This window comes from Ammospiza nelsoni, chromosome 19 (assembly GCF_027579445.1).
Source record: "Ammospiza nelsoni isolate bAmmNel1 chromosome 19, bAmmNel1.pri, whole genome shotgun sequence".
Taxonomy (NCBI): Eukaryota; Metazoa; Chordata; class Aves; order Passeriformes; family Passerellidae; genus Ammospiza; species Ammospiza nelsoni.
In genome coordinates, this window is record NC_080651.1 from 11,528,268 (window position 1) to 11,545,248 (window position 16,981).

At 60.9% G+C, this 16,981-nt stretch overlaps 1 protein-coding gene across 3 annotated transcripts in view; it reads right to left on the reverse strand.

Moving 5' to 3' along the window:
• Positions 1 to 598: 598 nt before the first annotated feature.
• The window catches only part of BAIAP2 (BAR/IMD domain containing adaptor protein 2), a 40,838-nt gene continuing 24,455 nt past the window's right edge, over positions 599 to 16,981 (reverse strand). The window contains exons 7-15 of one of the 3 annotated variants that reach the window (XM_059485975.1): positions 11,961 to 12,113; positions 10,136 to 10,363; positions 9,155 to 9,356; positions 8,269 to 8,470; positions 8,120 to 8,188; positions 7,790 to 7,952; positions 6,139 to 6,173; positions 3,731 to 3,778; positions 599 to 2,078 (exon numbers count right to left, since the gene is read on the reverse strand). In XM_059485975.1, coding sequence (XP_059341958.1) covers positions 3,751 to 3,778; positions 6,139 to 6,173; positions 7,790 to 7,952; positions 8,120 to 8,188; positions 8,269 to 8,470; positions 9,155 to 9,356; positions 10,136 to 10,363; positions 11,961 to 12,113 — 1,080 coding nt within the window. In that variant the 3' untranslated portion in view covers positions 599 to 2,078; positions 3,731 to 3,750. Of the gene's footprint in view, positions 2,079 to 3,730; positions 3,779 to 4,524; positions 5,695 to 6,138; positions 6,174 to 7,789; positions 7,953 to 8,119; positions 8,189 to 8,268; positions 8,471 to 9,154; positions 9,357 to 10,135; positions 10,364 to 11,960; positions 12,114 to 16,981 lie in introns of those variants that run through there. The other 2 variants (XM_059485973.1, XM_059485974.1) reach the window with 2 other exon arrangements.

Consider the following 16,981-nt stretch of genomic DNA (forward strand, 5'->3'; position numbering starts at 1 on the left):
GGATGAGGACAGAGCTGTGGCTTGGGTAACTTTTTTAATAGAAAGGCTCTTCTTACATGGTCTATTTTCTCAATACGGGTCATAATTGCTGTATTTTTTATCAGTGCTGATTTCCATACAGCTCCCAGCATGTGTGTCAAATCTCATCGGGCCAATAATAAAGTTTTTAAAATATCTTAAGCCGTTTCCTGCCCCGATCATTGCCCAGCACCCAGGATGGAGCCAGCTCGGGAGGGTCCCAGCCACGCTCCAGGACCAGGCAGGAGCCTCTGGCCAGGGAAACGCTGCAGGAGGGAGGGCTGGGGGAGGCTGAATTGCTCATAAATTACGTTTTCTCATAAAAAATCATTTCAGGTTACGTCTTGCAGGTGCCACCGAGCCAGGAGGTGCAGCGAAGCCCCCGGGGGCTGGCTGGAGCCAGGGGGGGCAGCTTGGGGGGCCCAGGGGACAGCCCCCGGCACGGGGGTGGAAGAGGACACCGCAGTGGCCGAGGGGACCCCAGGCCTGTCCCCACCCCAGGCTGTGGCCACCAGCCCTCTCCCACCCACTGCCCACCCCCCAGCAGAGCCCTTTCCCTCACCCCTGCCCCTCTGCCCCCCACCCATCTGCTCCAGCCCTGGGAGAGGAAGAGGAGGCACATCACGGAGCTGGCAGCCCTCGTGCAGAGCTGGAGCCTGGGCAGTCACGGGTGAAGCTGTTTTCCTGCAGCGGAGCTGGAAAATCCATCAGAGGGGACACAGGAGAGATGGATGAGCCACCACGTTTGACTGGGACCGAGCCCCCTGGGCTGGGGATGCTCTGTGCCCTGCCCGGTGCCCAGCCAAGCGGGCACTGCCCGGGCTGTGGGCACCAGGACTTGCTGCACCAGTGATCAGAAAGTGCAAAAGGAGAAATACAACGGAAAAAGCAAAAACTCTGTTCAGGTTCCAGCCCTCACCCATGGGAGACACAGTTCCTGCCTGGAAACCTCTCCTCCCTGTCTGTGGAGCAAGGATGTGACCCTGGTCACTCAGGAGCTGCGGGAAGGGCTGTGGGAGCCACCTCGCTCGTGGCCACCCCCAGCAGTAAGCTTAGCAAGTGTGTGTGTATATATATTGATATATATTTATCTCTATCTATCTCTCTCTCTCATGCAGCCCTAGGAATAGAGGAAGAGCAAAGAGCCAAGCAAGAGGTCCGGATGGGAGCTCCCGTCTGCAGGGATCAGGGGCACCCCAAGGAGCTCCTGTCTGCAGGGATCAGGGGCACCCCAAGGCTCGCTCCCACACTGCCCTGCCTCCACCAGTGGTTTTTTCCTAGCTTATATTTTACAGCAGTACCGTAATTCCCTGCAGTACCCTGAGCCCTGGCACGGCAGGAGCTCTGGGAGCGGAGCTGGCACCCCCTGCCCTGTCCCAGCCCTGGGCATGGCGTGGGCACCGGGGTCTGGTGGGAGCCTGGGAGCTGCCTGTGCCACCCTCCGTGCCTTGGCTTGGCCGAGGTGTCCTGGCTGGCCTGGGAGTGTCCCCATGTCCTACCTGGCCTGGGGGTATCCCCATGTCCTGCCTGGCCTGGGGGTGTCCCAGTGTCCTGTCTGGCCTGGGGATCCCTCTCATCTGGGCAGGGGGACCGTGTCCTCTCTGCCTGGCTGCCCCCTGGAGCACTGTGAGCCAACCATGGAGAGTTGTTCTCCATCTGAGCCCCTTTCCCCACCCACAGCAAGCTGCTGCTGGGCCTGGGAGCCCCCCCAGCTCTGGGACACGCTGCCCTGACTCGGGGAAGTGCCACCACACTCAGCACAGGCAGGGGACAGGTGACACGGCAGCGCTGTGACCCCCTGCCACCGAGGGAGTCTAGAGAAGAGAGAACTAGGGCACTAGCTTGAGCCTTTGGCTTTCAAAGCAGCAGGATTAATAAATTCCGCCTAGGAATGGAGTCCTGGGAAGCTGGACATGCAGCAGCGAGGAGGAGGATGAGGAAGATGAGGATGAGGAGGAGGCGGGTGCCACGTGGTGCCAGCGCTCCCGGATCAGCTGATGAGCGGGGCCGAGCGGTCGTTTGTCACCGTTGGCTTCAGCTGGACGTTGGCAAAGGGGTTCCTGTGGAGGAAGAGGAAGAGGAAGAGGAAGGAAGAGTTAACAGGGTGCGTGTGGAAGCCTGGAGAGCACAGGGCACCGGCACAGCGAGCGAGAGTGGCAAGAGCCCAGCACCAGCAGCGTTTGGGGAGGGCTTAAACTGGAAAAGCTCTGCCTTGTGGAGCCCCCAGGCCAGCTGCTCCATTCCCTGAGCTGCCCCACTCCCTGAGCTGCCCCCACTCTGCTCCTGTCCCAGCCAAGCCGTGGTGGGTCAGAGATGAGCCGAGCCCAGCTGCAGGGGGATGTTCTCCCACCTGGCTCTCCTCCAGCCTAAAGCTGGGGATGCCAGGGGTGCCAGGGCTGATGAAGCTGCTCCAGCCTCCTCCAGGGCTGGACTCCAGCAGTTCCCACAGGTGGAGCACTGTGGGATGACCCAGACCTGGAGCAGGGGGTTATGGCTTCACTCCTGGCCAAGGGCAGAGCTGGCAGCTCCCTGCAGAACCCTTGTGCTGCCTCTGGGGAAGTTAGTATCCAAGAGGAAGAGTGTGGTACACTAAGGACAGCTGGAGGAGCTTGTCAGAGTGCAGGGCCCAGACTGGCTGACCTTGGGTTTCACCTACCTAGGATGTCCCCAGCACCCTCCTGCTGCCATCGTCACCTGGCCAGGACAGGGTGCAAGGATTCCCTTGGCACAGGGAGCATCTTTACCCCTTCTCCAGGAGGTCCCCTCTGGCTGCCTGGGGAGCCACCAAGCACCCCCTGCCCTCCCTGCAGCCCCTCTGTCTTGTGTGCCCACTGCCCCCAGCCCTCCTACCCCTGGCGTGGGTTCAGGTAAAGTGCTGTGGTTACCATGTGCACCTGCACCGAGCAGCTTTGGGATGTCCCCAGCCATCTCCCGGAGCAGAAGGAAGATGCTGGGACCTGCACCCCCTCTGGGACAGGGTCTCACTGTCAGCCCCAGGCCCGATCTCTGCCATCCCTCACCTCTCCACGTTCGCTTTTCCCTTCCTTAAAAGATAAATGACTTTTGCTTAAAAATAGGGTAATTAATTTCACACCTAATTAATGCAGCTGCTTAGATCACTTTCCCTCCCAAGATGCCAAAATAGATTCTCAGGACTGGAGGGAGAGGAAAAGTTGCTTTGATGAGTCACCCGGGGCTCATTTAACTCTTTGTGTACTGGCAGAGAAGAGCGACTGGGATGGAGCCCACAGCTCCAGGGAAAGCAGCTCATGGATCAAAGAGAAACAGGCGAGGAGCTCTCCAGGCTCTGCAGTGCCAGCGAGGAGCAGGGTCTAGACTCCTGGGGAGGCTCCTGCATCCCATCCCTGGGGCCAGCACCAGGAAGCTCCTGGGATGAATCTACAACAAAAAGAGCTGCTCAAAAAACCTGCGGTTAGTGCGGGCAGGGCTGGGCCGGCGCACACCTACAACCAAAGAGCCGATTACGGGCAGAGGGGGCAGAGCAGCTCAGCATCCCGGCAAGCGCAGCCACGGCAGCGGGGCGAGCAGCACAGGCAGCCAGGGAGCCCCGGGGCTCGGGGACAAGCGGCGGCGACGCGGGGAGGGGACGGCGAGGCGCGAAGCAGAGCGGTGGCACCGTGCCCGCGCAGCCCCGCGGCCTCACCCGCTGCCCAGCGCACCCAGGGCTCGGCCCCGCGACACCGTCACTTACTAACGACGGGCAGGGCCACCTCAAAACCTGGCCACTTCAACATCGGGGCTGCAAGGGAAACAGAAGGCAGGTTGGAGCACGCCGGGACGCTCGATGGGAACAGGAGGTCGCGGTTAAGGAGAGACTTAAGGCCATGAGCCGGCCTGAGAGCCCACTGGCTACCCCGCACGCAGTGCCGGCAGGCAGAGGAAACAGGAGGAAAAAAGAAGAAAAAGGAGGAAAAGTGGTGTTTATTGAGTCGCTGGTGCTGTGAGGAGGGGAAGGAAGGGCACGGCCAGCCAGGAGCTGTGGGAGTGCAGCAGCCGGGCACGGCGGGGGCTGCGGAAGGGAGGGGGCGGCTTCCTTCCCCCTGTGCCGGCCACTGCTGCTTTCCCAGCACTGGGAAAACACAGCCGGAGCCTGGGCATGCCGGAGCAGGGGCAGAATCACCCCTCGGATGCTCAGCGAGGAGCAGCAGGGGCAGCATCACCCCTCGGATGCTCAGCGAGGAGCAGCAGGGGCAGCATCACCCCTCGGAGCCTGGGCATGCCGGAGCAGGGGCAGCATCACCCCTCGGATGCTCAGAGAGGGGCAGCCAGCCCTAAAGCAGCTGTCGCTGCTCCCGCTCAGCGAAGCTGTTTAGTGCAGCGTCCCCGGGGATGGAGCAGGGAACAAAAACACGGCCTGGGAATGCCTGGGAATGCGCGGAGGGCGATGCAGGCAGTGAGGGCAGCACGCAGGCACGGCAGCCGAAAAAGACACCGAGGCCCAGCTCAATGCAATAAATAAAACTTTTATTCAAACAATAACTCAGTACAGGGCACAATTCTCTCTGGCTTTTAAAAAAAGGTTTTTCAGCACTTTACAATCTCCACACAGGCTTTGCTAGGCTGGGTTTGTGTTTTTTGTGGTTTTTTTTTTCCCCTCTACAGTCAGTCATTCACCGTGAAATATCCTGGGTTAAAAATCCTTAGCAAAATTCGGACATCGATGCAGGAGGGGCTCAGAACAGTGTGCCCGGAGGCGAGGAGATAACCCAAAAACTGGTCCGGGGTGGGGGGGGGGGGGGGGGGGTCGGGGGTCTATTGCCAGCAATGTCCCAGTAAACAGGCAATGTCAGAGGTCTTAAAAATCACATCAGAAAAAAGCGTGAACAGCTTTGCAGTGGAGACGGCCACGGGCACTGGGAGGGCTACGGCCGGGTGAGTGCGGAGCGGGACCCCCAGGGCGGGCTGGGAGCCCTCCGGGCGCTGCCGGGGCTGCCTCGCTCCAGCCTGGCTTTGGGCAGCCCCCGGAGCCCCATCCCTAGCGTGAGGTAACAATACCTTGCTACAAAAAATATATATATATATATATATTTATAAAACAACCAGGAGTAACCCTTGGGGCGGGTTCCCGCGGGCGGCGGGACCCCAGCCCAGAAGCAGCCCTTTGCCCGGGGCGGGAGCGCTGTGCCATCCGCTTCTCCCAAGGGACGGAAGCGGATCGGGCCCGGGGGAGGCGCGGGGACGCTGCCCCCCCTCGGGAACGGCATCCCGGGCGCGGGCATCCCGGATGCTCAGTAACAGTACGGACACCAGAGGCCATGCATATGTGATCCAGTCTGGGAGTTTGGTCCAGGCTCGTGCGGGGCGGCCGGCGCGGCCCCTGGGGGGACAGTGCATCGCTAACATCACACGGGAGGACAAACACCGGGTCCCACTAAGTGACAACTGCGCCTGGGCTGCGAGCACAGACCTGGCGGCAGTTTCTGCTCCAAAAAGGCTTCAGAAACAAGGGCACTGTGAACACCGGGGAGGGGTGAGAAGCACCATGGTTTCCTTGAAGATCACAAGAGTTTCAAATCCAAAAGAAGTAGAGAAAGAGAAACGAAAGGGAAGGAAAAAAAAAGGGGGGGGAAAAGAAGCAGAAAGCTCTTCCAAGCAGCAAGGGGCCGCTGCGAGCCCGGGTGTCCTCACACCGTTGAGACCAAACTGCCACTGCCGCTGCGGAACAAAGCACAGAGATGCCAGAGTGGCCGCGGGGCAGCACCGAGCTCAGGCACCGCGGGCAGGGGGGGACCCTGCACGGCCACGGGCTCCACCCGGCCCCGGGAGCCAGATGGGGCAGCTCCGAGGCACAGGGGACAGACGGACGGATGAATGGATGGATGGAGAAAGTGCTGAGCAAAGGCCCAGGAGCGTGGGCTCTCCCCTATGGAGGCGTGAGGTTGGGAGACGCGACTCTGGAGGAGCACAGCTTGGGGACACCAGGCTGGCCCTGGGACCTGCCCTCCCTGGGTTCCCCCATCTCACAGATGAGACCTGGCCCCATCCCAGTCCCCGGGGAGCCCATGCAGGGACCCCTGTGGGGACACAGCCCCACGGCTTCGCTCACAGCCTGTAACACCAAGAGCTCGCAGGGAATGTGACAGCAAGGTGACATCTTACCTGTTGACGGACCTCGTCCCGTAGTCATCGAGACCCTGTGGGGAGGAGAGGAGGGAGCACAGTGAGGGATGTGTGGGCTGTTTGCTCAGGTGCCACCAGAGGGTCACACGGACAAACCAAAGTGCATCAGGACCCAGGGCTGAGAGCTGATGCATTTGGAGAGGAAAGGGAGATATGGAGATGACGGGAGTGGGATTCAGACAGCAGGGAGTGAAGTTCCACCACTCCCTGTAGGATTTATCTGGCCAGACATGGAAAAGCGACTGCTGGGAGAGCCCTGCTCTGCTCTGCCCAGCCCCTGTGAGGAACAGAGCTCTGGCTGCTGCTGACACTGTTGGAAAGGGGCTGCACGACTGAGAGACACCAGTGAAATGCTCTGTGGAAAGAGGGGTTGCCTGTATTCACTCCCACCAGAAACCCACAGGGTTTTGGACCATTTTCTCCTTTAGCCGGTGCTGAGCAGGCTGTGCAGGGGGGGACTGAGGGGCAGCTGGGGATCAGAACATCCCTCCAGGACATCCCTCCTTGAGCAAGGGCCTGCCCTGGGATACGACTGCAGCAGCTCTGCTCTCCATGACAAACGTGGAGAAAGCTCCAGGAAAGCGGGGGAGTCCCTGGCCTCTGAGCTGGCCATGCACCAGCAACCAGAGACCCACATTCCCACCTTTCCCAGGAATGCTCCCAGTCCCAAAACACCAACCCCAGCAGCAAATCCTGCTGGAAAAACCCAGCAAAACAGCAGGAAGTGGGGCTGTGCTTCCAGCCCACTCCCTGCAGAGAGGAGCAGATCCCAGCTGACTTGCCCTGTGGAATGGTTGGTGCTCACTGCCCTTCTCTCTCCCTCCTCATCCTCTCCCCTCTGCCAGCACGTGATGCCAGCGTGGCTCATCCCACTGTGCTCATTGTGGTGGGACAGCTGCCCTACACTCCTGGCTTAGGCTGATCCCATCTGCTGTGCATCCTCCCTGCTTGTTATCCAAGAAGCCCTGGGCTTGCTTTGGGCACTCTGGAATCCTGTCCAGGGTCTGCCCCAGTGTCCCCACGGCACTGTCACCGGCTTGATGTGGCACGTGCCAGAGAAAACACCTCCAGCTGCCTGTGAGCAGCCTGTTTCTGGTGGGAGACTCCATGGAGTCGGCAAGTGTTGTCCTTTGGGGGTTTACGGGGCCATTTTGTGCCACTGCCCCCTGTGCCTTGCCCGTTCCTCCCCATCCACGGGCTCCCTGCATCCCTTCAGCCCAGCAGAGGAGCTCGGCAGGGGCAGGTCCAGGCAAGGCACGCGGATCACCAGGCACAAAGCAGCCAAACTTCCATAAATCCCAAGGGAAACATTGCAAGCGTCGGACTTACAGCTGTCGACCTAGTGTAAGGCTTGTAGTGAGCGGAGGGTGCTTGGCAGAGGCCACTGGCATAGTCTTTAATTGCACACCCATAGGGCATTAGGTAGTCCTAAAACAACGAACAGAGGTTGGAGAGCTGCCCTGGCACCCCCAGGCATCCCGGGGCCGGGCACGCTCCCGCTCATCTCATCCCATCCCATCCCATCGGGACAGGAAGCTGAGGCAGCAGGGACAGTGCCCAGGGGTCTGTCCAGCATCCCCCAGTGCTCCAAAGCCCCCCAGAGTGGGAGAAGCTGGTGGGAGAGGCTCACCTGGGAGAAGGCGGGCACAGCCACGCTGTAGGGCCGCTGCTTGAAGGTGTTGCTGCCCTGTGCTGGGAAGGCCTGCGAGGCCATGCCATAGTCTGGCGGTGGGATGGAGATGTCATCCTTGTCCAGCAGGTTGCCAGTGCTGCTGCTCTTCCCTTGCTGCAGGCTGGGGGACCCAGAGCAGAGGTGTCAGCTCCGTGTGGAGACCCCCAGAGCACCCATCCACTCATGGCATCCACACAGAGCCAGCAATCACCCCACCGTGCTGTTATTCCAAAGGAATTCCTAATTCCCACCCCAAGGACACCCTGTCACCCCACACGAAGCTCCTACCTGGTGTGCACCCGCTCGCTGCCATCGTTGTCAAGGACCCGTGTGTAGGAGAAAGGAAACCAGCCCCTCCTGAAAGGCAAAGGGGGGATGAAGCCAAAGCCAGGTGCGTCCCAGACACAGCTGCTCCCCAGGCCGCCCAGCTCACTCACATTTTGGTTTTCTCGCTCTCTCCGTAGTGCCAGCCGTCGCGGGCCTCGGGCACCAGCAGGGTGATGAGGTCTCCCTCCTTGAAGCTCAGGAGGGTGCTGTTATCCCCGGCAGCGTGCGAGAAAATCGCCTGCACCCTCGTCCGGCCGTTCCTCTCGAGCCCGGCGGCCATGGAGCTGGAGCGTGGCAGGGTCTTGTTTTCAGCTGGGGGGAGAGACACCAGTGGGTGCCCCGAGTCCTGCACCCCCTCATGCCCAGGCACAGGACGGGTCCCCACCCCTCCTTGCTCCAGCCCAGGTTGTGGTTGTACTACAGCCTTCGGTGTGACTCACACCTTCCCCCTCACCCAGCAGGATCAGGCTCTCAGCATCACCCACCAGCCATGGCTAAGGGAGCAGCAGGCTCCCTGTGCCACATTCCACGAGGTTTTCCTTCTGGAAATCCTGTGAAACACCCGGGCAGAGCCCAGCTCCAGCATTTCCTTTCCCTGTGCCACATTCCACGAGGTTTTCCTTCTGGAAATCCTGTGAAACGCCAGGGCAGAGCCCAGCTCCAGCATTTCCTTTCCCTGCGCCACATTCCACAAGATTTTCCTTCTGGAAATCCTGTGAAACGCCAGGGCAAAGCCCAGCTCCAGCATTTCCTTTCCCTGCGCCACATTCCACAAGATTTTCCTTCTGGAAATCCTGTGAAACGCCAGGGCAGAGCCCAGCTCCAGCATCTCCTAACGCCCAGGTCAGGAGGCACGAGCAGCACTTGACACCAAAGGGATGCTGTGGTCACTGTCCCCCACCAGCAGCACCCCCAAAACCATCCCCAAGCAGCCCCCTTTGGGCACTGGGTGCAGCAGCGGCAGCTCCAGGGCCCCTGGCATGGCTGGGGCCTCACCTGAGGCGTAGCTGTTTTTTGGTGCCACGTTTTTGCGAACTGGGAGTGTATTGGAGTAAGAGTCACTCAGCTGCTTCTGAGGCTGGGGAGGAGATAAAGATTTGGGCTGTGCTGGCTTCATCTCAGACCAGTGGTTGTACCCATCGCTGTCAGAGCCCGAGACTCCGTTCATCACCGGCAGGGCCTCCTGTGCCGACATGCGCTGCGAGACAGGAGGGGAGGGGGACACGGAGGCTTCATTAGGGCATCCTGCAGCTCCAGGAATGTCCCACTGCAGCTCCAGAGCATCCCTGCAGCTCCAGAGCATCCCTGCAGCTCCAGGAACATCCCTGCAGCTCCAGGAACACCCCACTGCAGGTCCCCAGTGGGACACAGCTCCAGGGACAGAGGCAAATCAGAGCTTTGTCCTGTTGGGTTTAGTCCCAGCCAAACCAGACTGCTCTGGGGGAGCAGAGGGGTCTGCTCTGTGGTATTTTATTGCTCTGAGCACCCCTGAACCTGCCAATTCCCTGCTGAGCTCTGTGTTCAACTCATATCCCCACATCAGTGGGACACGGTTCTGAAGGGTCCTTCATCCCATGGGTCACTCCAGGCCTTTCGCTACAGTTTCTGGGGTACCTGGGTTCAGTCCCACAGCTCAGGGACCAGCCTGGACAGGCAGGTCCAGCTCCTGGGTTCCCCAACAGCTCCTGGGAGCCCCTGCTCTGCAGAGCTCAGTGGGATGGGGTGGGACAGGCAGGTCCAGCACCTGGGATCTCTGCTCTCCCAGAACTCATGACTCTGGTGGAATGGGGCGGGACAGGCTGCCCGTGCCCAGGTCAGGCTCCTCCCCACACCCCAGGATGGCCCAGAGCTGCCATCCCTGCCACCAGTGCCAGCCCATCCAAGGACAACTTGCCGAGGACAGCGGTGACACCGGCCCGGGCTCGTCCCTCCGCCTTTGCTCAAAGGGCAGGGCAGCTCCAGCACAGGGATACTTACTCCTACAAAAGGTGCCAGCTCCGGGGGGACAGGGAGAGGTTTGGCACCAGGGATGGGATCAGAGATGATGAGGTTGGACTTGGATGTGGACAGAGGGCTGGGCATGATGGTGCCATTGCTGCTGGCAGCCATCTGCTGCATCAGCTGGATGGCGCGCTCCGGGATCTTGTTGGGGTCCGAGCAGGATTGCTGCCACAGCGGCAGCTTCTGCGTCAGCATCTCCTTCCCCTGCAAGAGCAAACCAGGTGTGAGGGCACGGGGGTGCAGCTGGTGTGCCCCCCTTCCCTGGGCAGCACCACAGGCAGCCAGGGCTGAGCTGGGACTGATCGATGGCTCTGTGCGTGGCACAGGCAGGATAACACCCAGGGACACCCTGCTCCAGGCTCTGATGGCAGCAGGAATCATGAAAAATGGCAATGAGGGAAGGGAGAGGTAACCCAATCACTCCCCATCAAGATATCCGGTGTGCAGCATCTCCAGGCTGCAGGGAGCTGGGCCCCACGTGGAGCAGAGATATAAATAAAATAAATAAAACCAGGCTGAAAGCCTGGCAGGGCACAGCCCATGCTCCAGGCTGTCCCCACATCCCCAGGGATGAGCTGCTTCCTTGGGGGGCTCAGCCCCAGCAGCCTGCAGGCCCCTGTGCTGCATCCAAGCCCCACTGCTCCCTGCCTGCAGCACCATGCACCAAGGGGCAAACAGATGGAGCCAAACTTGTCCTTATTCACCCAGAATGTACCAGCACATCCCCCTGTGTGACCCAGAGGGGGAAGATGTCCCAGCCCCCTCGAGGTCACTCCCAAGGGTGACCCGATGTCTCTGCTCTGCCTCACCTGGAGACACAATGTAGTTCTGCATATCAAAATCCCCCTCTAAATCCAATTTCAAAGTCCCTGCATATTTCCCCAACACCAGCCAGCAGGTCCAGCCTCATGACCCTGTGGAGCATCCTGCAGGAGCCAGGGGCAGCAGCAGGATGGAGCTTTGAGCAGGACACACATCACACCATGGACAAGCCACCGGCAAAGTCCCCCCTGCAAAATCAGCCTGTGGGCGCTGCTGCAGCAGGGTTTTGGTTGGTTCCTGCTGACCACCAGCCCTGGGGGTGCTTTTCCTGCACTCTGCCCGCCAACCCAAGCGCGGATCCGTGCTGTGGATGTGCCAGGACAGAGCTGACTAATGCCAGCTCCCTCTCCTGCTCCAGTGCCAAGCGTGGTGGTGACAGATGGCTGCTGTGAGCCACGCAGGGCGGTGCTGGGGAACAACCAGAAGGGAGCACGAGGCTGCGGGAGCAGCACCAGATCCTGGGGGGATCCTGTGCACACCCATGCAGCTGCTGCAGCTCCCCAGGCGGGCAGGGGCAGCTCCAGCCCTGCTCCAGGGGGCAGCACGGGCAGCAGGGATGTGGAGTCACCATGGGCAAGGGGGATTTGGAGCAGCTGCTCCTGCTGGGGAGGATCTTCCCCGGAGTCACCTGTTGGTCACCACCCTGTCGTTCCCTGGGTCTGTCCCTGTGTGTGTGTCTGTGTGTCCCTGTGTCTGTCCCCTGTGTGTGTCCCTGTCCCTGTGTGTGTCCCTGGGTGTGTCACTCTGTGTGTCCCTGTGTGTCTGTCCCTGTGTTTGTCCCTGTCCCTGTGTGTGTGTGTGTGGGGCTGCTCCAGCTGTGGTTTTTGGGATCCCAGGCTGTTCTGTGGGGTGCAGCCTGAGCTGGCAGCACCCTCCCAGTGCCAGGCCAGCCAGGCAGGCTCTGGGGGTGCCACACTCACCTTGGCATGGCACCCCAGTGCCAGGGCAGCCAGGCAGGCTCTGGGGGTGCCACACTCACCTTGGCATGGTAGGTGATGGCGCTCTTGGCCACTGCACACTGCTTCTCCACCAGGAAGCAGAAGCGTCTCCTCTCCTCCGTCAGAGCTGTCTTGTAGCCATCAGACACGTAGTTCTCCAGCTCCCCTTGCTTGTTGCTGATGGCCTCGATGTACTGCAGGAGACAGAGAGGGAAGGGGCTGCAGGCAGTGCCACGGGGCAGGCAGGGCTGCAGAGAGGGGGGCGAGGGACCCTGGCATGGGACAGGGACAGACACAGGGACAGACACAGAGGGACAGACACACACACGCCCAGGGACAGCCACAGGGACACACACAGACACACAGGGACAGACAGACAGACACAGGGACACACACACACAAGGACAGACACAGGGATACATACGCGCACACACACACGCCCAGGGACAGCCACAGGGACACACACACACACACACAGCCCAGGGACAGAGAGACACAGGGACACACACACAGGGACACACACACAGGGACACACACACACACCCCAGGGACAGACAGACACAGGGACACACACACAGGGACACACACACACACACACACCCCAGGGACAGCCACAGGGACACACACACACACACCCCCCCCAGGGACAGACAGACACAGGGACACACACACAGGGACACACACACACACACACCCCCCAGGGACAGAGAGACACAGGGACAGACAGACACAGGGACACACACACAGGGACACACACACACACACACCCCCCAGGGACAGCCACAGGGACACACACACACACACACACACCCCAGGGACAGAGAGACACAGGGACACACACACAGGGACACACACACAGGGACACACACACACACACACCCCCCAGGGACAGAGAGACACAGGGACAGACAGACACAGGGACACACACACAGGGACACACACACACACACACACCCCCCAGGGACAGACACACACAGGGACACACACACACACACACACGCCCAGGGACAGCCACAGGGACACACACGTGTGCCTGCACACCCCTCAGCCCCTTACTCACGGCACCCCCACGTGGAGCTGACTCAGCCGTGGGTGCCCGGCACGAGCTGTACCCGCAGCCCCCGCTCAGCGCCGGGCACGGGGGCGCTGCCAGGGCTGCCCTGGCACCTGGCAGGGGTTGCCACAGCCCCCGGCTCAGCCTGGCACAAACCAGGGCAGATCCCGGCCTGCTATGGCGTTGCCCGGGCTGTGCCGGGTCCCTGCCTGCTGCTAGGATGGCACGAGGACCCTGGCACACACAGGGATGGCACGGGGACCCTGCCACACACAGGGGTGCCAAGGGGACCCTGCCACACACAGGGATGGCACAGGGACCCTGCCACACACAGGGCCACCAGCACCCTGAAACTGCCAGCAGCACCTTCAGCCTGTATTTTCCACAGGGGACACAGAGGTGCTGCTGGGCAGTGCCACACGCTGGCACAGGTCGCCCTGGCTGTTCCCTGGTGCCACCCCTGGGCTGGCAGACACGGTGGCCCTGCCAGGCTGGCACAGCTGGAGGTTCCTCTGCTGCCTCCTGCTCTCCCAATGTGATGGTGCCAGCCTGGCTGTGCCACGCTGGGCTCTGCCAGCACCACACCTGGCACAGCAGCAGCAGCACACAGGAGAACAGTGCCCAGCTGCCTTGCCCTGTGTGATGGAAAGGTGGCACAGGGCACTCCAGGGGCAGCACCAGCCTCCCTGCACACAGAGGTGCCCCCAGCTCCCTGACCTGGCCACTTTGCCCTCCCTCCACCCCTTTGGATGCTCCCAGCTGCCACCTGCCAGGGGAGCAGCTCTGAGAGCAGCACCTCGTGCCCATCACTGTCACCTCCCTGCCACCACCTCTGCCGTGGGACAGCGGCACCACGACACCTGAAAGCCACAACAGCCCCAGCCCAGGCAAGGCTGGACCTGCTGCAGGCAGCCCAAGCCTCTCTGAGCTGGGAATTAAACTGGAAATTCAGGGCCCAGAGCAGCTCTGCTGCCTCTTCACGGGTATCAGTTATTTTTAGCGTGCTACAATATTTATTAAGAGATGCACAAAATGGAGCAAACCAACAAAAGCAGCAAGATTCGGTGACATGCCAGACTTCAAAGGGGGATTATTCTGGGGCTGGACCTGCTCGTGGCTCCCAGCCTGCTCTGAGCAGCCCCAAGAGCAAAACCCAGTGCAGGGCTCGTGCCAGAGCCAGCAGCTTTTGGGTCTCCCCACATTGCACCAACCCGGCCGAGGGAAAGAGCACCAGTGAGAAATGGATTAAAAACCCGCTTTGCAACCAACAACCCCATTTCAAAGAGAATTTTTCCCTCCAAAATGAGAAAATCCAGGGCGAACACCCGTGGCCATGAGGAGGAGTCAGCGGAGGGAGCTGAGCCCACACTGGGCACACACAGGGGGAAGGGATGGAGGGCTGGGCATCACCCTAAAGCAGAGGCACGGGGCATGGCACTGGGAATGCCAGGCAGCGCCAGCACAGAGGCACAGGAGGAGGCAGCAGCAGCCTGGGCACACAGAGGAGGAGGAGGAGGAGGAGGAGAACTGGGGAAGGCTCCTGCAGCAGCGGGCTCAGGACGGCAGCAGCCGCCTCCTCCCGGGTATTATTAGCCTGGAACAGCACAGGGACAGAGCCCAGAGCAGCAGCCTGGCACTGGTGATGGGAGCTGGGGAGTGCCAGCCCCAGTGCCAGCCTGGAGAGCCCCCAGCCCCGGTGCCAGCCCCAGTACCAGCCCCAGTGCCAGCCTGGAGAGCCCCCAGCCCCAGTGCCAGCCCCGGTGCCAGCCTGCAGAGCCCCCAGCCCCAGTGCCAGCCCCGGCGCCAGCCTGCAGAGCCCCCAGCCCCTCCAGCTCAGCCCTGCTGTGCCTGGATGCACCAAGCCCTGCTGCCCCCACTCACCCACACCATGGGCAGCCCCACAAGCAGGTTCTGCCCCAGGGGAAGGGGCAGGAGAGCTCCCCCTCCTGCACAGCCCCATTTCTGGAAGGAAAGCACAACCCTGACAGCACCCGAAATAGCAGGAGCACACACAGACCCTGATTGCCATTAATTAATTAATTCAATTTCCCCCCCCCATCCTGCCTAATTTACTAACTGGGCCACCAAGGAGGAGAAGGTGAGGAGCGAGGAGAGCTCAGCTGCAGCTCATTTGGCTCAGACTCCCTGCAGGATCCCCGTGCCCGGGCCAGGCTCCAGCCCAGACACCACACACAGAACAGGGAGGGACAAACCCTCATCCTGGCAGCGTGAGGGCTCCAGCAGCACTGAAACCCACGGGCCCCAGCCCTACTGACACCCCAGGCTGGTTCTGCAGGGCTGCTGCTGGTTGCTGAGCCTGTCTCAGCCCGTCGGAACACGCCGCTCCGCAGCGCAGCAGAGCCCACGCTCCAAACTGGGTGCTCAGAGCTTTCTATACCTCGTGGAAATGTGCTCTGTGTGCCATCGATTTACCCACAGCCTGCTTTTACACGCCGCTCCAGCACAAAATGGCGAGCCGCGCTCCCTGCTCGCGGGGTGCTTTCAGTTTGGGTTCGCTCAGAGTGACAGTGGGATTGCAGATAACGCCCAGGAAGGCAGATTTAAATCAAAATCCCGTTCAATATGCCAGATGCACGGGGGGAAGAGCAACACACAAAGCACAGTGTGAGATCTCAGGGCTGCACTCCAAGGAGAGGCTCTGCCTTGCCCAGGAGAGAGGTTTCACTGCAGCCAGGTGCCCACAGGACCCCAGGGCAGGATGGAGACCTGTTCTCATCTCCCTTCCCCAGAAATGGGGAAATCTCAGCCACCCCTCACTGAAGCACAGCCAAACACAGCTTGGATGGCATCCCTGATCCCTGAAAGGGCTGGGGGAAGGGGCTTCCCTGCCAGGCTCAGCAGCTTCTCCAAACCCCCCTGACAAGCACAAAGCACTGCAAACTGAGACCTTGACTGATTGAGGTTGTCAGCTCCAAACTCAAACACGTTAAGAATCATCTAAATAAAATCCCCGTTTGAAGGAGGAGAGAGAAACCCTACTTGTGATGCAAGCAGGGCTGGTGGCTGTGCCCAAAGCCAGAGCACACCCCAGAGCCACCCAGGAGCTCTGAAAACCTTTTCTGGGTTTCTAGGTTGGAGAGGCCTCAAATAACTCCCCCGTGCCGTGGCCCCCCTCCCGCAAACACTTCCAGTGCAGTGCTGACCTAATTAGCAGTGTCAGCACGTGGGGCACAGCCCTGGGCACTGGGAGCCTGCCAGGACGTGCCACGGGGCCAGGCTGGCACAGGCAGGGCTCCTGGGCACCCCTGGTACAGAGGGGCTCAGCCAGGGACCCCCATGGTGGGCACAGGAGCGGGGATGGAGCCACAGAGGGCAGTGACAGTGCCAAAGCCACCCTGCCACGGTGGGCAGTGCCAAAGACAAAGCCACCCTGCCATGGTGGGCAGTGACTGTCCCAAAGCCACCCTGCCATGGTGAGCACTGGCAAAGCCAAATCCATTCCTGCCACAGTGGGCAGTGCCTGTGCCAAAGCCACCCTAGCATGGAGGGCAGTGCCAGCGCCACCCTGCCATGGTGGCAGTGCCAAAGCCACCCTGCACAGAAAGGCAGGGAGGGCACACAAAAAGGCAGAGAGGGCACAGAGCCCTGCCACCTCCCCAAGGCCAGCACGGCGACAGCTCAGTGATGGAGATCCAGGAGCAGCTGAGAAATGCTGAGCCCTGAGCTGCAGGAGCTGCAGGAGCACACAGTGCTGTCAGTGCAGGTGGAGCAGCTCCAGCCCAGCCTGGCTGGGAACTGAGTTCAGAGCTGCCATCCCAGCCAGGAACGTGCAGACAGGGGGAACAGCAGCCAAGGGCTGAGCTCCACACTGAAATCATCACTCCAGATCATTCCTGGTGTGTTGGGCACCCACCAGGCTGAGCCAAGCGCCAGCCCCAGGGACAGGAGGGGACCCTGAGCAGGCAGGAGCGGTCCTGGGGTCACCAGCACAGCCCAGCCCTGAATTTTGGGGCCAGAAAGCCAAGGGGAGCACGCAGCAGGCACGAT